General features: G+C 35.2%; 1 protein-coding gene across 1 annotated transcript in view; it reads left to right on the top strand.

The window, feature by feature from the left end:
* PGGT1B (protein geranylgeranyltransferase type I subunit beta) overlaps positions 1–18299 on the top strand; it is a 51777-nt gene extending 33478 nt beyond the window's left edge. The window contains exons 6-9 of the mRNA XM_058538766.1: positions 372–417; positions 7862–8046; positions 13086–13194; positions 16863–18299. Coding sequence (XP_058394749.1) covers positions 372–417; positions 7862–8046; positions 13086–13194; positions 16863–17044 — 522 coding nt within the window. The 3' untranslated portion in view covers positions 17045–18299. The remainder of the gene's footprint in view (positions 1–371; positions 418–7861; positions 8047–13085; positions 13195–16862) is intronic.
* The last annotated feature ends 2705 nt before the right edge of the window (positions 18300–21004 follow it).

Genomic DNA, 21004 nt, shown 5'->3' with positions numbered 1-21004 from the left:
TGTTTCATATTTATCATGTTTTATGAGTATAAAATGCTTATATTTTTTATAAACTCGCATATTCTTGCAAGTGGGAGAGGATAAGGCTTGGGGCTTTTTATTGGGTAGAAATTGAATACGTAGATGCCATCTTTGAACAATCAGTTCTCAGAATGTGCCCAATATATACATTTAATAATTTGGCATGATGAATAAGACAAGAGCAGGTTTTGAAAATGCCTAGATCTACTTCTTTGTGGAAAAGAGTAAGTATTTTGGAAGATGTAAAGGGGAAATAAAATTAGATCAAGAGGGAAAAAATTAGCATAATGGCAACTTATTTAAATTATTTTTATTTCCCTATTAAACTGAACAATGTTTTTCTTTTTCAGTCCTATGACAATGGGTTGGCACAGGGAGCTGGACTTGAATCTCATGGTAAGGCATCTTAAAATAAATGAACATGTAGTTTCTTTTGTTCTTTTAAATAGCTTCATGGTATCTTCAACATGGAGGACCTCAGAAGTTTGTCTCAACCCTTGGTGCAGCTTGAGTATCTTCTTTCCTGCTTCTCTCTTTTGAGACTGTTGTGCCAATGTGAGCCTCTTCTAGGTCATTAATCATTCAGAGATTATTCAGACGAGAATGTTCATACAATATTTTCTGGTAATCTTTTCAAGTGTTTACTTCATGAAAATATCTTGGGATGATTTCTTAGGATATTGTTAGAAAACAGCAAGTTTTCTTCTTTGGCATAACACTAAAAAAGGCTAGATGCAGAATATTAAATATGAATAATGAATTTGTGAGTAAATGAAAATTTTTTATTTGCCTTTAACATAATTATCTTTAGTCATAGTCATAAAACATTTTGCTACATAGTATATGTTCAGTACATACGTTAGTATAATCTCTTCTTTCACATTTTCCCCTACTTTTGGCAGAACCAGAATTGTGAGATGTTAGTCACTTAGTTTGTCAGCACATGAATAGACTGAACTCTTGCACATTGAATTTTTCCATGTAAAAGTAAATAAGCTTCCATACTCTTTTTAAAAAGATAAAGCCGAGATCAAGGAGGCTTTCTGAGTGAACTCCTTATTTCCCGTTGATCACAGCAATTTTTTTGTGCTCACCTGTCGTGTCCATCCCTCTGCCAGTGTGATGGAGTGGAAAGAACAGATCAGTATTCAGGTCTCAGCCTGACACTAGCTGTGTGACCTTGCCTCCTCGCTTAATCTCTCTGAGGGTTTCCTTATCAACAGAGTAGAAATAATTATATCTTTCTTTAAGGTTCTTGTTAGGATTATAAGAGATATGGGGAAAAGTGGTTTATAAACTATAAAACATGTATAAAAAGATGTGTTTAATACATACTCCTCAACCCTGTGTCCTTGTACTTCCCCTGGGACCTTGTCCTATCAGGTATCTCCTCCCTCTCTCACGTCTTTACTGCCTCCTTTAATGTAAGTATTTGTAGAGTGTGTGTCACTAAGGAGTATAAAGAAGACTGTCTTGGATTTTCCTTTGAAGCCATACTATAATTAGGACAACTTAATTCTTGTGTGTGCCTGAGTCTATACGAGATTGGGGGTGGGGCAAGCTGGCAACAGCACTTGGTGAGGAGGGATATACTTGTAGTCGCACAAAGAGGAAATCTGACGTCTGTAAGAATTTCTGAGAAGACAGGGTCTGGTGCTCACTATTGTAAAGGGTGTTAATGGCTGAGGAGAAACCTTACTAGTACAGGAGACCTGTGGAACAAACACTGTTGTTCCCAAGAAATTAGGATTGCATTCTCTGGGATATGAAACAGAGCAGGCCGCTCAAACATGATACTCTCTGATGGATCCTGTCAGGAAAAAATCTTGCTCAGTCACACAAGTTGTGATTTTGAGTCAGTATGACTTGAGTAGGATTGCACCCATCGAGATCATCAGTGATGGACTGTGATTCATGCCAAAAAGCTTCCCTCCTCCTTTTATCTCTAAATTTGGCTTGGTAAATTTGAGGTCTAAAACCCTAGAAGAGGGCTTCCTAATCAGAGTGCCACAGTATATTGGTGTACCGCAAATGGGTTATAGGTATGCCAAAGCTATTGCTCCCTTAGCCTTTGGGCAGCCAAGCAGGACCGGGGTGTCTGGAGTCCCTAGTAAGATGGCCAGGAGCACTCGCCTCAGGACACCGTGATGTGCCCTACAAATATCAGGTATTATAATGTGTTCGATGAGGTTAGATAGGCTGAGAAGTACCACTCTAGAGGACTTTGGTATAGCTTTCCTTCCCTGTCTTATCTTGTTACTATGTACACTGGTGGCAAGTGAAACCTCTTCCTAAAAAGTAGTCCTGCAGTTTGACCACCCTGTGAAGTCATTTTGTTCTCTGGCTTTATTTCACTTTCTTCAGGTTTTGGCTCAAATGATATTTTTGGATAAGCCCCCTATTTAAATTTGCAAACCACCCACATACACACCCCCTATAGAAACACAGACCAACCACATACCCACACCTTCTTCCTTATTCTCCTTTCTGGCTTTATTTTTCTCTGTATCATTATATTTTATCTCTTTGTTTGTTGTCTATCTCTCCTCACATAATGTAAGACTCATGAGAACAGAGATTTTGGCCTGTTTTAATCACTGTTGAATCCCTGACACCCGTAACACGTGTGGCACATAGTTGAATGAACTAACAGCTGGTTCTTTGTCATCATCCCTGTGTTGATGGCGCTCAAACTGTTTCCAAATCTGTACTGTTGCTTCTGAGCTGCATAGCCCCCTTTCCATCTGCCTGCCAGGCATATCTACCTTGATGTCACTTCACTATCTCAAGCTGCACATTTTTAAAACCATCGTTCTCCTCTTTCCTTCTTCCCAAGCCTGTTCTTGCTGTTTGGGAGTGTGGAACTACCACTAAATCTACTGATATTTCATAGAAGCCAGAAACTCAGAATTTGGGGTGTTTAATCTCTTGTTCTGTGTGGCTTTTTTTCCCTTAATTTGCCAGTCACACAGTTGTCCTCCATAGGTCACCAGTTTATAATCCTTGATCTATAGGCTAAAAGGAAAAGAATTGATTTATTAAGCAGCTGCTCTGTGCCAGCTACCGTTTAGTCTCATTTAATTCTCACGCCAGCCCTCTGAGAGTAGGCATCTTTGTAGTAGTTGGATTCAATCAGAGAAGCAAAACCACTATGAATATTAAAGACTAAGAATTTATTATAAGAATAAGATTTTACATAGTTGTGGAAGAAAATGGAGAAATAAGGACCTGAAAGGGGTAGTTTGTGGATCAGGGAAAAGTTACTGACAAGCCCTCCTGAAGCACTGGCACAGGTGGACAAGTCAGACCTTGCAGGGGAATCTGGAGAGCCAGCACATCCAGCTGCCAGAGGGTGACTGTGATGGAGGAGCCTGCGGAGGTCTGTTGCTCCTGCATCTGTTTGTGGGCCTGATGTCACCACGACCGGAATTAAGAAGAACTTGGATTCCAAGTATTTGAGAGAATAAGGGCAAGCTGGAATCTCTCAGCACCTCTGCCTTTGTCTCTTACCTCCTCTAACCACAACCAGGGCAATGGCTGCTGCTTCACTTCCACCTTACAAATCTTACACAGATTTCTCTTAACTTCAGGCCATACAGAGAAGGGGATTCTGGGAAACAGAATTCTAGCTTAGCCAATTAACACAGTACAAAACCACCGCAATAATTACTGTCATTTTACTCAGAGAAGTTAAGTAACTTACCTAGTAGGCTCACTTGTCAGATAAGTGTCGTAACCCACTTGAAACCCTGTGCTTGCTCAGCAATACCATTCTGCCCACATTTACATCCTTTAGTTTAGTTCTCTGTGATCCATTTCCAGCCGAGCTTTGTCAGGTAAGTGATCCCGTCCATGTGCTTTAAGCTGTAGAGAAAATGTAGTCTCCACGTGTTCTTACATGCCTTTTTACCTCTGGACTTGGCTGATATTCTCTTTTTTTTTTCGCCTGAAGTACTTCTCCTCCACCTACTTTTCCTCGTTTCCCTTTTATTAACCTTCCAAGTTTTACCCATCTTTTTATGCCTGGTTCCAGTGTCACATTCTCTGTAAAACCTTTCACCATCTCTTGTTCCTGCTAGCCCTGAGCACCTTCTCCCTTTGCTGTGTTCCCGTAATCTTGGTACATACCATTTTCACAGTACTTACCCTTGTTTACCTTATCTTCTCTACTAGCTTGTAAGCTGATCATGTCTTATTCGTGTCTTACTCCATATGCGCTATACATTTGTAGTAGTTCAGTATGTATTCAATGAATTGGTTATCCTGTATCCTACTCTGCATCCCAAAGCTGAGAAGGCTGAGTTTGGAATGTGTACTTCTGCTAGTTTGATAATCAAGTTTCTTCATATGCTTTTCTTCCTAATTCTGTAGTCTACGTGTTATTTAATACAATGTTGTGTTCTTAATTCATCTGCTCTTCTCTAACTACTGCTTAGCCTGGAGCCCATTTGTCATGAAAACTAAACAGGCATACTGGAACCTTCTAGGCCATGATCATCAAATGTAATGATTCTATTTATCCTAGTGATTCTCTTACAATAGTGCAGTTTTAGGGTAAAATCTTCATGTGTTTTGGAAGAATTGAATTTTCCTGTGTTGCTAGGATTAAAACTATTTTTTCCTCTCAGGATTCATAATATAAAATTTCTGATAAATTATGATTTCATGATTCTTTTAAAATATCTCTACTCCTTAACCCAGAAGAGAAATATTAAATTCTCTTTGGCTTAATTTCATCTAAGCATTCAACTCCTTTGAATACAGAGCTAGAGCTGGGAACACCTCCTTTACCCACCCCTGGAAGAACTGGGGTAGGTTGGTGAGAGAGAAGCTGTATGGTCCCTTCCAGCTGTGATATTTTATGACTGAGGTACTCTGCATACATTAATTATCCATATAACTGAGATGTATCAGTTTAGGTGGCAAATTTTTAGCAATTTCAGATGGAAGTCTGTCTCTTATTTGCATGTGCCCTAATATTCTCTTACTGTTATATGCCTTCGATAAAGAAGATTATTTTCATACATTCTTCAACCAAGGCATTATGAACACAATTTAACCTTTTCTTGATGAATTGAGGTCATTATTATGAGAAGCAGTTCTTGTATTGTACTGTAATATAATGATGTAATATTCTTGAAGTTTTTTGAAACTTGTGGGAATTATTGACCTAATCCTATCTAGCCCCGAAACAATATTCTCTTTGAGTTCTTGTACCTGCATTCTTTTAGTATTTCTTAATTTACTTATTGTCAAGATGTTACCTATCTTTTCTTGCTGTTTTATGTCTGTCTCTAACACTCTTCTAACGTACTACTTTTATTTATTTATTTTTGTGAGGAGATCAGCCCTGTGCCAACATCTGCCAATCTTCCTCTTTTTTTGCTCAGAAAGACTGGGCCTGAGCTAACATCTGTGCCCATCTTCCTCCGCTTTTATGGGACTCCACCACAGCATGGCTTGCCAAGCGGTGCGTCAGTGCGTGCCTGGGATCCGAACCCAGAGCTCGCGCACTTAACCGCTTGTGCCACCGGGCCGCCCACTAATGTACTACTTTTAATCCAGATTTTTAGAACTAGTTTCTTAGAATTTTGTGTAAAACAAGAACCTCTCGGGTAAATGTTGGTAAATGAATTTTAGCTTAAAGCATAACTGTTTATAACTGTTTTTGGCTGCTGAGAGCCCAAACTTACTTCAGAAGTTATTATTTTCAAAATCTGGTGATTTAAGCAAGTAAAGAGTATTTTTACTTTTGAATTGCGTCACTTTGCTTTAAAGAATCCTAACAAGTAATTTGGAGAGTAAGAATTAAATGCCTCTTTTTACTTTTCGGTAGTTAGTTTTAAAGATTACATACTGTCTATTAGAGGCTTTATGTGTAATGATGTTATAATATGTGAAGTCATGGCCAGCTTATGAAAGAGAAATTGAAACTAGTGGGTCGGTGAAGGGGAAATAAGGTCGATAGTCGCTTAATAGACGGTCTTGTAAAGGTTGTGACAAATTTGTTTTGCTTTTCTGTTTTAATTCACTCATGATTAACATAGATCTCCCAACTAATTGGGAAAAATTCTGAAGATTAAATAGTTCTTACTGACAGTAACCCTTTTAATGTGATAGCTGCCTTGAGCTTTCTAGAGGGAATCTTCACTTTTCCTTTTCCAGAGAATACATCCAAGATTTGTAACACCAGAAGGAAAGGTACAGGATGAGGCATATTAGGAACAATCCATTTATTTTATTTTTTTAATTAATTTTTTTGTTGAGGTAAGATTTGTTTATAATGTTATATAAATTTCAGGTATACATCATTATATTGCAACTTATGTATAGATTACATTGTGCTCACCACCAAAAGTCTAATTGCCATCCTTCACAGTACACATGTGCCCTTTTACCCCCTTCATCCTCCTCCCACCCCTACCCTCTCCCCTCCTCTCTGGTAACCACCAATCTATTCTCTGTATCTATGTGTTTGTTTGTTGTTGTTTTATCTTGCACATGTGAGTGAAATCATATGGTATTTGGCTTTCTCTGTCTAACTTATTTTGTTTAGGTCCAAGGAACAATCCATTTAAATAGCTGAAATTAATAAAAATCACTAAGTGAAGTTGTAATAAATTGGAAGTATAAGTGTTTTCACATTGTTTGGAGTTGATAACAAATAGTGCTAGTGGAACGTGTTGTTTCTATTCCTTTATGGAAAATACTGACTTTTCATTTTCTGAGGAAATTTATTACCTTTTTGAGTATATTGGTTTCCTATTGCTGCTGTAACATTTTACTGCAAACTTAGGGGTGTAAAACAACACAAATTTATGCTGTTACAATTCTGGAGGCCAGAAGTCTGAACTGCATCTTACAGGGCTAAAATCAAGATGTCAACAGGGCTGGTTCTTTTTGGAGACTCCAGGGGAGAATTTGTTCCTTTGCCTCTTCCAGCTTTTGGCGGCTGCCAACATTCCTTGACTTGTCGCCGCATCCCTCCAATCTCTGCTTCCATAGTCACATTGCCTCCTGTTTCTGTAGTTTAATCTTCCTCTGCCCACCTCTTATAAGGACACTTGTGGTTACATTTAGGGCCCACCCAGATAATCCAGGATAATCTCCCCATCTCAGGATCCTTAATTTAATCGTATTCGCGAAGTCCCTTTTTCTGTGTAAGGTAACATGCACATGTTCTAGGGATTAGGACCTGGATATCATTGGGGGGCATTGTTCAGTCCACCATAGCGGGTGTGGATACTCACTGTGCATCTACTTCCAGATACAGTTTTCTTCCCCCCCCCGCCCCACACACACACACTGTGTCCCTCTCCCCTCGCTCAAACTTTTCTTCCTTAAATTTCTTAAGCTGACTAGGTATCATATCTGCACATCAGCTTCTAGCTTGTTTATCTTATGTATGAAAATTAGTCTGTAGCTTGAGGCAGATTGAACTTCAATTCATAAGCAATATACTGTCTTTAAGGGAATTAAAATCAGACTGAGGTGATGGAGTCCTGGAGAGGGAGTGGTGGTCCTAGATTTTAGTTTCAATTCTGCCATTAACCATGTAATTTATAACAAGTTCCTTAATCTCCCTGAGTCTTTTTTTCATAAGAAAAATGTTTCTTTTAGCTTTAAATTATTTTAAATTCTTTTCTCTTTCCATATTAATGTTGAAGACTTTAGTGCTTAGTGGCTATTTTAAAATTATAATTGTCTTTTAAATTTAAATTACTTTTATTTCACTATTTTCTAGAATTCTTTAATCGCTTTTTTTTCCTCCAACCATTTTATATTATTTTCCTAGATGTCTAACTTGAAGTTTAAAGTATTGTGTGGTTTTTATTAACAGGAGGATCCACTTTTTGTGGCATTGCATCCCTGTGTCTGATGGGTAAACTAGAAGAAGTTTTTTCAGAAAAAGAATTGAACAGGATAAAGAGGTGGTGTATAATGAGGCAACAAAATGGTTACCATGGAAGACCTAATAAGCCTGTAGACACCTGTTATTCTTTTTGGGTGGGAGCAACTCTAAAGGTAAGAGAAATAATGAAAATGAGAAACCTATATTCTGTGTTAATGTAAACTGTGCTTAAAGAGTTTGGTCTTTGTAATGTTCATTAAATATTGTTAGGTTTAGGCTACTGAGTTTTTCCTGTTGCTCTCCCAAAGCTAGTCTCCGGTTTTTCCATAGACTTCAGTTATCTACTTGAAAATTCCCATTCTTATAAAACTCCAGTGGCCCAGAAGCTAGGTAAGGAAGTAGGTATAAGGTCACAAAAAACTTGTTACTGAAACTGACCAGTAGTCCCTCTAGAGCGGGGGTCTGTCTGAACATACCAGTAGAGGTTTTATGGGAAGATACTAATCTTAAAAGATAAACCATGAGCCATTTCTTTAAAAACCATTTGAAATTTTTTATTAATTTATTTGTGGAAACCTTCTGAAATGTGTTGATATGTTAATACATTTTTCCCCATCTCTTCTACCTTTTGATATACCTAATTCCGTGAGGTTTTTAGTCACTAAAAACCCACAAGTTTTCTCTTAAAATTGCCTTTTCAGGGCCAGCCCGGTTACATAGAGGTTAAGTACACAGGTTCTGATCCTGGGCGCAGACCAACACACTGCTTGTCAAGCCATGCTGTGGCAGCATCCCATATAAAGTAGAGGAGGATGGACATGGATGTTAGCCAAGGGCCAATCTTCCTCAGCAGAAAGAGGAGGATTGGCGATAGATGTTAGCTCTGGGCTAGTCTTCTTCACAAAAAAAAAAAAAAATGCCTTTTCACCTTTAAACAATGTCACTTAGTTCTGATATTCTGAAATCTAGCAAAAGTCTAATGTTCATCCTTTACATAATACCCTAAATTTTTCTCTTAAACAAAATTCCTACCTATGGTTGAAATAAATTCAGAAAACAGAATGATTTTAAATGAAGGCAAGAGCCTTTCCCTTTCCTCACGTCTAGTGCTATTCCTCAGATGTACCATTTTAATTTTTTTAATTGGGGAAAACTTCAAACATATTTAAAAGTAGACTATATATAATGAACCCCTATATGTCCATCAACCAATCTCAACAGTTTCATCCCAAAGCCAGCCTTCCTTCATCCATACTCCTATCCACTTCCCTCTCTCTCACTGTATTATTTTAAAGCAAATCTCAGATACCATTTTTTGTATTATCTGGAAATTCTTCGATATAATTGCTAAATGAAAGTAACTTTTAAAAAACCACAACTGTAGTATCGTTATCAGATCTAAAAAGTCAGCCATAATTCCATATTATTATTAAATATCTTGTCAGTGATAATGTATATTAACTGTTGCATCACATCAAGAGACACATAATTGCTGGTTGTTTCTCCTTTTGATCAAAGGGCTCCAGAGTTGTCAAACCTGATTTCTCTGTTATAAGGGAGCCCATCAGCTTTTTTTCCTTTTTACTTTTTTTTATGGTGGCAAAATATACATAATGTAATATTTGTCAGCTTAACTATTTGTGGGTGTACAATTCAGTGGTGTTAATTACAATCACAATGATGTGTAACCATTACCACTATCTATACCCAAAACTCTTTCATCATCTTCAACATAAACTCTGTACACATTAAAGACTAACTCCCCATTCTCCCCTCCCTTCAGCCCCTGGTAACCTTTATTCTACTTTCTCTGTGAATTTGCCTGTTCTATGTACGTCATGTAAGTGGAATTATATAATATGTGTCGTCCTGTGTCTGGCATATTTCACTTAGCACAGTGTGCTCAAGGTGATCCATATTGTAACATATATCAAAATTTCATTCCTTTTTATGGCTGAGTAGTATTCTATTGTTTGTATACATAGTATATGTATGTGTATTCTATTGTATGTATACCACATTTTGTTTATCCATTCATCTGTTGGTGGACACTTTAGTTGTTTCCACCTTTTGGCTATTGTGAATAAGGTGGCTATGAACATTGGTGTACAAATATCTGTTCATGTCTCTACTTTCATTTCTTCTGGATATTTATTTACCTAGGAGTGGAATTGCTGGATCATATGGTAGCTCTATGTTTAACTTTTTGAGGAACCACCAAACTGTTTTCCACAGTGTCTGCACCATTTTACATTCCCCCTAGCAATGTATGAGGGTTCCAATTTCTCTACATCCTCACCAACACTTGTTTTTTCTGTTTTTTTTCAGTAATAGCCATTCTGTTGGATGTGAAGTGATATCTTGTTGTGGTTTTGATTTTCATTTCCCTAGTGATTAGTGATACTGAGCATCTTTTCATGTGCTTATTGGCCATCTGTATATCTTTGGAGAAATGTCTATTCAAGTCCTTTGCCCGTTTTTTAATCAGGTTATTTGGTTTTTTTCTTGTTGGGTTGTACAAGTTCTTCATATATTCTGGATATTAATCCCTTATCAGGAAAAAGGTTTGCAAATATTTTCTCCAATTTCGTGTTTGCCTTTTCACTCTGTTGATAATATCCTTTGATGCACAAAAGTTTTTAATTTTGATGAAGTCCAATTCACCTGTTTTTTCTTTTGTTGTACCAAGTCCAGTGTCATGAAGATTTTCCCCAGTGTTTTCTTCCAACATTTTTATAGTTTTAGCTCTTGAGTTAGGTCTCTCTGATCCATTTTGAGTAAATTTTGTATATGATCTAAAGTAAGAGTCCAACTTCATTCTTTTGCATGTGGATATCAAGTTTTCCCAGTACCATTTGTTGAAAAGACTGTCCTTTCCCCATTAAATGGTCGTGGCACCCTTGTTGAAAATTGGCTGACCATATATGTGAGCGTTTATTTCTGGGCTTTCAGTTCTCTTCCGTTGGTCCATGTGTCTGTCCCTATGCCAGTACCATACTATTGTAATTACTGTAGCTTTATAGTAAGTTTCAAAGTCAGGAAGTACGAGTCTTCCAACTTTATTCTTTTTCAAGATTGTTTTGGTTATTTGGGGCCCCTTGCACTTTCATATGAATTTTAGGATTGGTTTTCCAATTTCTTACAAAAAATCGTGTTGAAATTTTGATAGAGATTGCGTTGAATCTGTAGATCACTTTGGTTAGTAGTGACAACAATGTTTTCTTCCTATCCATGAGTGTGGCATGTCTTTCCATTTCTTTAGAGCTTTAATTTCTTTCAGCAGTGTTTTGTAGCTTTTAGCATACAAGTCTTTCACCTCCTTGGTTAGATTTATTCGCATTTAATTCTTTTAGATGCTATTGTAAACAGAATTTCTTTCTTAAGTTCCTTTTGGATTGTTTGCTGTTAGTGTATAAAAACCTTGTCACCTTTTTGCAGAATGGTTTTAGCAGCCATTGAGGATCATTGCTTAGATTCATTATGTCATTGGGGGTTGCAAAATGGTGATAATCTATCATTCCTTCTAAATTTATTAACTAGGATTCTTTATTACTTTACCCTGAGGTATAGTTGGTACAGTGAAAGGCAGGTAAATAATTCTTTCTCTTAATTTTAATAATGTTCATTCAGTACAGTGAGTTGGTTCCCTAGCATCACCTAAAGTTTTCCAATAAAATAATTGTGTTTTACAGGCTTTTTTTCCTTTGAGTATCATTGTGAACTCATAGATTTTAAAATTTTATATGTTTTAATCCATTACATCATTTTTAAAGCTCAAATTGTCCCATCATTAGCCAATAGGAGCCCGTTCAGTTTGGCTCTTGAGTCTTTTTGATATGATCTTGGTAGTCTTTGACAACTTTCTAAAGGCAACCACTTTTAAACATTTTTTGCAATTGTAATTCTTGTGGATAACTTTAAATAATATGCTGATTTCTTGACTTATCACCTTTAGACAGTATCTTTGATTTTCAGCTATGAAAAATGAAGATTTAACCTTTTTTCTAGCAAATTGTTACTGGTTTTATATATTTTTTTTAGTTCTGAACCCTTTCTCCTCTTATACCTTCTAGTTCTGTCAGTTTACCTTCACTTTTATAATGTCAAGTTAGGTAACATTCAAATTTTATTCAGTAACAATAATAAAATATTTTTTGTTTTATGCTTTGCCATGTAGGTTGGTTCTAAAATTTGAAAACCAGTAATCAACACTTATTATGATCATGTAAATATTGTTTATTGCTGAACTAAATACAGTGTTAAGATTATAGTTTCTGTTTATGTAATGACCCATGTGCCCCCTGATGGAAAATGTTTCTAGCATCAGGATTCTAAAGAGTCTCTTTCCTTGTATCCTATTAATTAAATCAAAATAAATGAATAAGTTTGTTTCTTATTTGTGCCATAACTTTATTGGTTTTGTTTTTCTTTTTGAGAAATAATGCTTTTTCATTAATCACTGTTATCTTCCATGGCTCTCTGATTCATTAGGCTTTGTGATTCATGAGGCTTTGTGTCTTACAGAAATTTCTTGAACTCTATTGTCCACTGCTCACCCCCCACCCCCGTTCTCTTCACAATTTGATTTATCCTTAATTTTTTTCTATTCAGTGGGCTCTTGAGAGAGAAGACAGATACATGTCCTAAATCTTTAAGCTACCTAATTTTTATGCTAAAATCATATTTGTCTCACCTTCCATCTTTCCTAATTAAAGAGCTATAATTTTTTATTATTCTCAAACAAAACTGTCTCTAACATCTTGTTGATAACTTTGTTGCTCTTTTTTTGAAATATTTTTAGTTCTAGTTACTGCCAGTTTCTAACTAATAGCTCAAAAGCATCATAAGTGTTTGTTAAAATATAAGAAGAAAAATTTTCACTTTTTTTGCTTGTTTTTTAAATTTCACTTTTTTAAATGACTAAGTTGAATAGATTGCAGAAGTTGTGTTTTGAACCTAGCTAAATGTGACACAAGGAGGTTAGTTGGGCATGGTTCAAAAGAAGGAAATAGTGAGTGGTGGGTCAAGAAAAGGAGAGTAGATTTGATAGATGATAAAAAAGATAATAATTTTAAGTGCTCAAGTCCACAGAAGCTTTCTCTGAGAGCCTTGATAGAAAAAAGCATATTTAAATGATTCATATCTGAAAATTGAGCCAAATGTCAGTATGAAAGTTTGTGTCAGTAAATTTATATTTGTCATGTCATTTCAGCTTCTGAAAATTTTCCAATACACTAACTTTGAGAAAAATAGAAATTACATCTTATCAACTCAAGATCGCCTCGTAGGGGGATTTGCCAAGTGGCCAGATAGTCATCCAGGTAATTTATTTTTTGTATGAATCCAGAACAACTTTTCTTGTGTTACTTCTTGAGTAGATCTTCAAGCATCTTTGTCAGAAAGGGCATATGATAGAAAATTTAGCTTACATTAAATAATATGTTTTTAAAAGGATAAATTATTTAAGTTTAGGGTAGATTTAGGGTGTTGGGGGTATAAAGGAGGGGTTTAATTATCAGGATGTATTTGTATAGTTTGCATTTTTTCCAAAATATTTCACTTAGCAGTGTGTTATTTCATTTGAGGCAATAAGGCAGCTGGTCTGAATGGGCCCATTTCAAAATAAGAGAATCATTTGTTCCATCCAGAATCTTTAGGATTATTAGCTATCACTTGAGCTGTGTAGAATAAATTACTCTTAATCCAAAAGGAACCAGTTCTTATTCTTTTCAGAAGTCATTAAATCAAAAATCTCAAATCCTGAATATAGGTGTCCCTCACTGTCCATACTCTTGTTCCGGCAGATTCAGGTTATTTTTTTAGCTGAATATTTTGCTGTCTGAGCTCTCACCATTCACCATCTAAAACTCAGGAACAAAATAGATTCAGACAATGTGATGTTCCATACTTTTCAAACTTAGGAATGGCATAGATGTGAAGAGCGAAGGATTCTTGTATTTCATAAGTACTTTTAAATGGGTTCTTTAGAAATAATGAAAAATATTTATTAATAATGACATTTCTTCAAAATATGTGGATAATTCTGCTGTTTCCCAAAGCTGGACAGACCTCATTCTAAGTTGCATGCTCTGATATAAAACTGCCTGCTCAGTAACTACGTGGATGTCGTCTACAGGCCCCTCAGACCTAGCCTGCCAGCTGAACTCCCAATCTCCATGCTCCACCCTGCCCCAGAGTGTTAGTGGCACAAGGCCCAAGTGCAGGCCTAGGATTCTGCAAAAGTCTTATCGCTGGTCTTCCTGCCTCTAGTCTAGTCCGCCTTATATCGACACTTTCTGTGTGTGTGTGCATGTGTGTGTGTGTGCATGCGCGCACACGTACATATGTACGTACATGTGCTTAAATGAGAGGAGAGGGGCCAAAGCTTTTTTCAGACTCTAAAAGGGAGCTCTGATGCAAAACAGGTTGAGAAGCTCTAATCTAAACTCTTCTATTAAATCTATTCAATTATTCAAAGACTTTCTCAGCACTCAGAGTCAGTTCTTTGGCATAGCACACAAGACCTTCCAAGATTTGGCTCCTCTCTCACCTCTAGCATCATTCTCCGTGCTACCTACCCGTCCCCCTTGTGTTTTTTACCTGTAGCAAATGAATCTGTTTACAGCCTCCCAAAAAATCAATTTACGAGTTTGTTAAAAATAATTCAGAACACTGACATTTTTGATAAGCAAGTTGACAAAGTATTAGCTATTAATATATGAAACTAGATTAAAGGAATGATTGTTTTCGCAGCGTTGTAATAGAATCATGGTTTTTATCATTAGTCTAGAACCTCTTCAACTCATCTTCTATCATAGAACTGCTTGGTCGAAATAGGTACTTGAATCAAAATATAAATAAGGGGCTCACAAAATTGTATTTTTGTATCTGAATGAGCAGGAGTATTTCCTCACATCCATACTTATCTGTATTTTCATGTAAAATATGCTTCTTTAGAAAAACTGTACAGTGCTTTTAATTTCTAAAGCAAAATAATATTTTTAAATTTTGGTATTTGTAACACAGCTATAAATATATTAGAAAAGTGCCTCAAGAAAACAGAATTATTTTGGTCTTGATGCCTTTGTTTTCAATCAGTGCATGGTACTATTTTAACAAATAATATACTATTTTAACAAATAATGGGAATAAGGAAATAATCTCTTTGTTGTATAAACATACTTGAAATGCATTTGGAGTATTTACAGTAGCTTTTTTAAAGGAAAATTCTTGAAGCTTTTTTGTGGAGAGATCGGTTGTTAACTTTAACATTTGTGTAAATACTTGGATGTAATAGTTTTTACAGATATGTTACAGTGTCTTCAGAGCCTGTGCACTACAGAGTATAAAAAGTCTTTGTGATAAATTGAGTTTATGTGGAAAGACCTATTCGCAAGGGATGCCTTTATGAAAATCATTTTAACAAGATTTTTAAAATTAGTTTATTCTTGGTTCTAAAATCTAGTAGCAGATTTGACGCTAAGGGATTTTATATACATTTATAAAAGAAATTATGGAAAGAATGAAGTTTTATTACAAAGAATATATATTTCCACATCTAAAGTGCTTAAAAACGTCACCACCCACAAAGAGTTTTTTTTTAAAAAAAGCTATTTAAGTTTTGAAATAATTAACTTCTGATTCATGGGCTTTTACAAAAATCCTTTTGAGAAAAAAATGTTTTATTTTTAAATTATCTGAAAAGTGTAAGATCCTATTTTATGCTATTCTGGATGTATTTTATTTCTCTGTTACATTTTTTCCTAGAAAAGTTTCCTCATTTCTAGACAGTAAAATTTAATATTGCTTTGTGCCCTTTGTAATTTTAGAATAACTGCAAGGAAAATATAATAGTATAGGGAAAATCAAATTTATTTTTGTGTTCTGAAAATTAGAGGAGAATGACCCAGACGAAACCTAAGCATTCTCTGAAAAAACATAAAAGGGGATTAACGTAGGCCTCCATTAGTGAAAAAACTTTTTCACAAATAACATTGAGTAAGCACAACTATTTGTCATTCCTGTTGGAAAGTTAAATGATACTTATGTAAGTGAAACTTTTTCTTTAATTCTTTTGACAAAGTTTGGTAACATATTTTGAACTTTCCTAGCTCTTGAGGTCATAAATAATGGCCTATTCAAAAATAGAAAAATAAAAATAATTGACTGCTACAAAATCCGTTTTTTTTTTTTGTGGTGTTCCCATAACTGCAGGGCTCTGAGCTTTTCAGAAGCCCATATAAGGCTCACAGGCAACAGCCATGTGATTTCACTGGCCACTTTAATGGAAGTGGGTTGCTGCCTCCTGAAAGATGGGAAACTGTAGTGAGACCAGTGTAGAAGAATTGTTATGGTATGAACACTCACATAACCAAATAGAATGTGAGTTTGTTTTTATTGTTAGGTCAGATATTTTTAGAATGGCTGACATTACCCTAAATAGGAAAATTAAATATGGGACAGCATTCCAGAATGGATTATTTTGCTTAAGCTTCTTTCATTTAACAGTATGTGTATGGTTTAGGAACTGTTAGAGGTGAAACTTGCGGGGGGTAGTATTGCTACTTAGATTCAGAAATTTGTTTAAGGAAAAATTTTCCTTTTATGATACAGAGTTAAAGCCACTTGTTTCCATATTCTGTAGTAAGAAAAGGGGAACACTCACTACAGTGAAAAGTCTTACATATTACTGCTACTCTTCCTTTTTCTCCTTTAATCACAGAGGATGTTGGGAATGTCACGGCTTCAGCTAGGAACTTTTGTTTTTCTTTGTTAGTGATATTTTCTTGAATAAAATATCGTCTGATTTTGATGATCTGGCTTTTAAAAAATTGGTGTTTGAGACTTTAAGAAAACAAATACTTCAAAAACCATAGTATTTTTCTAAATTTATTTTTAATGTAGTGATGGGCTGATAGATATGTAGCTAAGATATTTTGTAGCATGTACAAAAAGTATGCCTGTTGTAATAAAAATGCCTCATTTTCAGATGCTTTGCATGCATACTTTGGGATCTGTGGCCTGTCACTAATGGAGGAAAGTGGAATTTGTAAAGTTCATCCTGCCCTGAATGTAAGCACTCGGACTTCTGAACGCCTTCGAGATCTCCATCAGAGCTGGAAAAGCAAGGACTCTAAACAATGCTCAGAGAATGCACACATCTCCACGTGACTTGACTTTAGATTGGGAGGGTGGGGGGATTTGTAGCATAACTGTAGCTCAAGGTTAAAAGCCATGTATAACCAAGTGTGCTCTTTTTTTAAGAGGTAGGTTCCTACAATCAAATCTTGTGCTGATGTCACTTTGGGATATGGTCTTGAGCCAGTAACCTTTGTACTGGGTTTCAAGAAAATCTTTGTTGAAGTTTGAACCACAGTGGACTCTCTTGTGGTTCTTAAATGTTTATACTGTATTTCTAAGAAGTTCTTTGAGGCAAATTAACTGTATGTAGGTTATCTTTTTGAACAACTCTTCAGTAGACTGTATCATATTATAAGAGGGACAAAAATCTTCAAAATAAGTTTACAGTTCACATAGCATTGATAATCTTCAGGTGAACACTTAGTGATCGATCATTTAAAAAGCTTATGCTGATGGTAGAAATTTGCTTTAAGGAATTAAGTATCTGGGATTATTCTTTGAAAACAGATGATCCCATAGTCTTTAAAAAGAAGAATGACTTATTTTGTCTTATTCTTCAGTGTGCCAATTAAACTTGTGTGGCTTATATAAATAATCATAGCAAGAATGAATAGGCCTGACTAATACGATAATTTTCTAAAGAGAAATTGTTTGAACAAGACTGTTATGTAACTGAGGGAAAAGTAATTTAACTGTATGTGATTTTGAATGGGAAAGTTTTGTGCTGTGCAGGTCATTTATTTAGATATTGCTGGTGAATAGCAATTATGTTTGATTTTCATCTCAAATTATTAGTTGCTTTTCTTTTTCTTTCTGGGGAAAAAACAGTTTTATCTAGAAGGAGAGACATTTAGTGGTTTTGTTTATTTTTCTGAGATATGTGATATTATAAATTATACTTGTACTTTTATAACTGAATTATTTTTAGCCATTTGGATTTTTTTTAGTTTCTTGCCCCCAGTGTATTAGCTGGTCTAATTTCAAACTGATGCTTTTCTAATTTTTTCAAATTAAATAAGTGAAAATTTAAGTAAAAAAAAAGAACCACTCAAGTAAATTTAATGGTATAGCTGCGTACATGGTTGTTTATATATTTATATTTTCAGGTAAGTGGGAGGGAAATGTACCATTTAGGGGTTAAGGACTGGGGTTTTGCTTTTGTTCTTTTTGTTTTGTTTTCTTCATTCTATGAACTAGCTAATTGTAAAGGAGTTAGTTTAAAAATTCATCTTTATTAGTAATCAATTTATCAATAAATCATATCCATCACTGTTGCTCAATGACATTCAAAGATGTGAGACTAGTACTGAAATGGGAGAAGGAAATCTCTTCACTAAAGGAGCTGAGTTTAAGTTAAAGTCTTGGTGATAATAAATGTTGAATTATTCTACAAGTATCAGTATAAAAACTAAATTACTAGTATCACTGTTTAAGTATGGGGATATCTAAATTTTTATTTTAATTTCTTTCCTAAATTGGAGAAAAAAGACCCTTAAATAATGATCCTTCCCAAGGGAAACCTAGTATATATATTTAGAGAAATGATTCATTTATCATTGGCATGCTTAGTTTTAAGCCTCAGTTTGGCAAAGTAAACTTTTTTTTTTAATTCAGAAATAAAATCAGTTTTCTGATGGTGGGGAAAAAATAAGCTTAACAACAGATGTTATCCTTCCATGAGTTATTCTAGTTGCTTCTATTTAAATCTTGGCAAATTAAGGCATCCATATCTCAAACTAAGTCATCTCTTAGACATTGGGAATTAAAATAGCATAGATGTAATGGCTTTAGAACTATGTAAAAAGCCCAGATTGTTTTTCCTGAATCACCATTAGTGGTTGGAAGGTAAGAAAGTAATAGTAACATAAATGAAAGAGAATTCCAAGGTAAAAGTATTTCAAAAAACTGTTAAGAAATATTTTCTAATTACTTGTATAATTTAATAGCATAAGATTCTAAATTATGATATGATTCTAATTGATATACTTGTGAGAGGCCTTGTGAAACTTTATGGACCAGTGAATGTTCACATTCCACAGCAGCATATTGACCAAAAAATACCTGGCCAGTGTGAATTGTGGAGAAACTTTCTTTTTCTGAATAGTTATTTACAAGAAAAGTATTTATTAATAAAATAAATTATAAGCCATATTTCACATATATACTTTGTTTTTTAGCAGTGATAATATAATGAGAAGGAAAATATGAAGTTTAAAATCTCAAATAACTCTATTCCCTATGCTTTACCCCCACCCCCAGTATGGTATTTTTTAGAAGATAGTAGGAGAAGCTTTGTTTTGAGCGTCTGCATGAAAACAAGGTTAATCAGGTCACACAACATAATTCAACCTATTTATCATCTACAGTGTTTTTAGATTTGACCTATAATATGTATATGTTTTTATTAGATCTTTAAATAGTTATTTATAAGTATTTAACTTCAAATAGAAGTTTTGCTGACAGTGGTACATAGTTTGAAAACTTTTGGACCTGATAATATTTGAGAGTCAATTTAGTAAGAAGGTGCTCTGGAGTCAAATAACTTGGGTTTAAATCCCAGATCTGCCAGTTCAGCTGTATGATCTTGGACCCTAACTTCCTCATTGATAAAATGAGGGGGGTGGAATCTAATTCATGAGGTTGTTTGAGGATTAAATGAGATAATGCATATAAAGCACTTAGCATAGTACCTGAAACACAGTAAATTCCTAATTATAATGTCTGTCATAACCATCATAAAATTATTGTTATTAAAACCTCTTTTCTGTAATAGAGATCTCACAGAGTTTAAACTTGGGGAAGATAATGGCAGCAGTGTAGTTTCTGGATCTCCCCGTGAGAATACAGCATAGCTAGGATAGCCACAGACCCTATTCTACAAAACTAGATGACAGGTGTCCCCATGAACCTCAAAATACAAATAAGTGAGGACAAACCACTGACCAACATAGTTTCCACGTCCGTGTGGGAGTAAGTGAGAGGCAAGCAGCTGGTGTCTGACAGCCTTGAGAAGAGGAGAACTAGAACATTGCCCACATTTCTCACTGCATTGGGCCAATCTGAGAGCAGAAGCTGAAACTGGGAGGCATTCTACAGGCTCCCATTTGCAGGTGAGTGTTATAGCAGTATAATAAGGTCTGATGATTGTGCTAGAACAGTCTGGGCCCTGTCTTGTATACGTCTTAAAACTAATGATGTCTCACTGCCTAGCATTGAGGAGAAACTGCTAGAATTAGAATCCAAATTGGACAGGGCAGGTACAATAGGATAAAGAGAAGAGAAAGTCCAGATAAATGTTGGAAAGGAAGGCCAATATACATACATTATATATAGACATATGTAACTTTTAAATCACTTTGTGAAAATGAAAAGGGAGAGCAAAGAAAAGTCATCCTAGAGCACCCCTCCCTCCTAAAAGTACAGGAAAACTCATTTCACCAAAAAAAGCAACTGAGAAGGATTTCAGTCAAATCCCATTCAAAGTTATTATAAGAAATAAAAGAATAAGCGGACCAACATCCCCACAATGAAAGCACACCAGAAAGACATGACCACAAGACTGATGAAAACCTAATACTTAAAAAAAAAAGTTATAACAGAAAATTTATAGAATTTAGAGCCACATCAATAAAAATGGGAAAAGCTGAAAATTAAATGACCAAGTCTTAAAAACTGTAGGAAAAAGCAAACCAAAAGAAAGCAAAGAGAAGAAATTAGTAAAAAGGTGGGGAGGGGGAGAAAAAGATAGACACACAGCCAGCTAACCTATTCAAGAAAAAAAGGGAGTAATCAAAAGTTTAGATGATGAGAGAAATCACAAAACAGGAGAATTTTCAAAATTATAAGACTACTTTAAATGTTTAATAAATTAGAAAAATAACTTTTTTTAGAAAAATGCAAATTTCCAAAATTTACCCTAGTTGATACAGAAATTCAAAACAAACCAATTACCATAGAAGAAACAAGTAAAGGACTCCTTACAAAAAAAAG

This window comes from Diceros bicornis, chromosome 1 (assembly GCF_020826845.1).
Source record: "Diceros bicornis minor isolate mBicDic1 chromosome 1, mDicBic1.mat.cur, whole genome shotgun sequence".
In the NCBI taxonomy this organism is placed as follows: Eukaryota; Metazoa; Chordata; class Mammalia; order Perissodactyla; family Rhinocerotidae; genus Diceros; species Diceros bicornis.
This window is presented reverse-complemented; position numbering and strand designations above follow the sequence as displayed.